The following is a 2,453-nucleotide window of genomic DNA, read 5'->3' as shown; positions in this document are numbered from 1 at the left end:
TTCACAAGAAGGGAGAGGGAAGAGAAACATCAATGTGAGGATGTGAGAGTGAACACTGATGGGCTGCCTCCTGCACACCCACCAGGGATCCAGCCAGCAAAGGCAGCCTTTCAGTTCACCGGCCTACGCCCAAGCAGCTGAGCCACCCTGACCAGGCAACTCTGGGCCCTTAGAGAGCAGTACGGGGCTTCCCTGTTGCCAGGATTATATGATCCAAACTTCCATAGCCGGATTCAGGCTTTGCCTCTACCTCAGTTCAGGTGTCACTTCACCAGGACGTCCTCCCAGAGCCAGGGCAGTGTTCGCTCCTTCACAGTGTCTCCATCGCACAGGGTTCTAACTATTGGCCACAGTGTTTGACCACAGGAACCAGGCCTCTTGCTGACATCCTGGGCTTCCTTCGATCCACTGTTGGACCAGGTGATGCTGCGGCTCTAGTCCCTCAGTCCCTCTCTCCCTTTCTGTTTTTCTCACTCCCTATTTCTGTCCTCATAAACACCTGCCCAAATTCCAGCCTCAAATACACAACCCTCAGTTTTACTTCCACCCCTTCATCCCTACCACATCTGCTCCCTCTGACTACCCCTCCCAGTTTCCTAACAACAAAAACACCTTTTATTTGGAGGGAGTGGGGTAAACTTTCCTTTCCAGCACCTCCTCTCCCTGGGTACCGCTCTCAGTTCTGTTGCTAAATCCAGATGTCTGGGTAGAGATCTAGGCTGCGGCATGATGCAGCCAGCTTCATGTGGGGTCTGTGTTAGGAGGAGTGTGGAGGTACAGGGCCAACTGAGCTGGACTGAAAGGGCGCTGGAAGGGGTGTGCTTACCCTGCCCACTACCCCCCACTTCACCTACCCCCAGCTTCAGGGTTCTCAGAGGACCTATGAGGAGCTTCATTGCCTCCAAGTGAATCTATATGTGGGGACTGGGGGGTTTAAGAGTTTGGGGTTCCCAAGAAGAGGGCCAGTGTCATAAAACAGGGCCATTCAAAATCTGGAACAGCAGGAACAAAAGGGAGAGGCCACCTCAGGAGCCTGCAGGTGAGGCACACTGTCCTGTGCCAAGCCGGCCCATGAACGATGCAGGTGCAGAGGAAGGTCGCTAGCCCACGCCCACCCCCAGGCCAACACAGCTCTCCCCTAAAGCAGAGCACAGCCAGGCCCAGGCCCCTCTGGCAGACTCGCACTGAAAGGGGGTCCCTGAGAAAGTACAGCAGGGGCCTGGAGTGGCCGATGGTGTGATTTGGGGATAGTGGTGAGGGCACTGCTTTCAGATATGGTCCGAATGAGAGTCACACCAGGCAGACCAGTTTCCATTATAAACATCTATTTCAATGGAGTCAGAAGTCTAGGCTTCAGTCTGAGCGTCAGAGATGGGGAGGGCACCTCGTAGACTCCCCAGAGGGTTTAGGAAGCTCCCACAGTTTGGAGGCGTGGGCGGCTGTTTAAAAGCAGAGCTATGTAAGAAAATATGGGCCCTGCTCCCTCCCATTACAACTCCCATCATTTGTACCCACCAGCATCAGAGCGCGCAGGGATACATACACACACACACAGTCACATGCTCTCTCCTCACATTCTCCTCCTTTCTCCCTTCTCTCCAACAGAAGCTGTCGTGGCAGCCCTGGGGAGAGGAGCTGCTCTCGGGACAGCGGCAGTAGTGGCCACCAGGGGGCCAGAGTGGTCGCAGCCAAGCCCGGGCCTGAAGAGACAGGCTTCCAGCACCATGGCCACGGGCTGGCACTTAATTCCCCCGCATAGAGCGCCTGTCTCCCTTCCCACTCCCGCCAGCACCGAATGGGGCAACTCGGGAGGACTCCCAAATGAGCACGGGAAGCCAGGTTCGCAAATCCTGGTGAGTGTAATGCATCCGGGTTGGGGACTCACTCGCAGGAGGCTGGGTAGGCAAGGGACAACTGCCCCTTCGGTGGCCTCACCCATCCTGCAGGGCCCTCCACCCTCTGCCCAGTAGGCCACTGTCGAGGACTGAACCATGCTTGGGGCTCCCCGAACAAGGAGCTGGGAAGTGGGCCCGGACAAACAGGCCCTCAGGGCTCCCCTCCATGGCCCAGATCATGGTCACGAAGGCTGTAGTTTATGTCTTCCCACAGGTCTTCCAGACGGGCCTGCAGCCTGCTCCGGGCCTTGCCGCTGTCAGCGGGGAGGAACTCGGGGGCGAAGGCGCTGTGGCTCGGTGGGGGCGGCGCCAGCTGCTGCTGGACCTCCTCCGTCTCCTGGTCGATGGCGCGGGTGAAGGCGGCGATCTGCAGGAAAGTGTCTTGGCGGAAAGCCTGCAGGCGCTGGCGCACCTCCTGGGACAGCGCCTGGGGGTCCGGGTGGGCCCTTTCCCCGCCCGTTCGGGCATAGGCGCTGAGCTCTTCGCGCAGATGGTCCAGGTTCTGTTGGATGCCCGCGTGCAGGGCCTTGGCCTTGAGCGTGAGCTTGGCGAGAGCAG

At 58.4% G+C, this 2,453-nt stretch overlaps 2 protein-coding genes across 2 annotated transcripts in view; both read right to left on the bottom strand.

Annotated features, from left to right (window-relative positions):
• Positions 1-1,993, bottom strand: part of ZPR1 (ZPR1 zinc finger) — a 14,818-nt gene extending 12,825 nt beyond the window's left edge. The window contains exon 1 of the mRNA XM_005856897.2: positions 1,886-1,993. Within this exon, the coding sequence (XP_005856959.1) occupies positions 1,886-1,993 (108 nt within the window). The remainder of the gene's footprint in view (positions 1-1,885) is intronic.
• APOA5 (apolipoprotein A-V) overlaps positions 41-2,453 on the bottom strand; it is a 4,072-nt gene continuing 1,659 nt past the window's right edge. The window contains exon 4 of the mRNA XM_005856896.2: positions 41-2,447. Within this exon, the coding sequence (XP_005856958.1) occupies positions 2,047-2,447 (401 nt within the window). The 3' untranslated portion in view covers positions 41-2,046. The remainder of the gene's footprint in view (positions 2,448-2,453) is intronic.

This window comes from Myotis brandtii, unplaced genomic scaffold, assembly GCF_000412655.1.
Source record: "Myotis brandtii unplaced genomic scaffold, ASM41265v1 scaffold105, whole genome shotgun sequence".
NCBI lineage: Eukaryota > Metazoa > Chordata > Mammalia > Chiroptera > Vespertilionidae > Myotis > Myotis brandtii.
The sequence above is the reverse complement of the archived record's forward strand: the minus strand, read 5'-3'. Positions and strand labels throughout refer to the sequence as shown.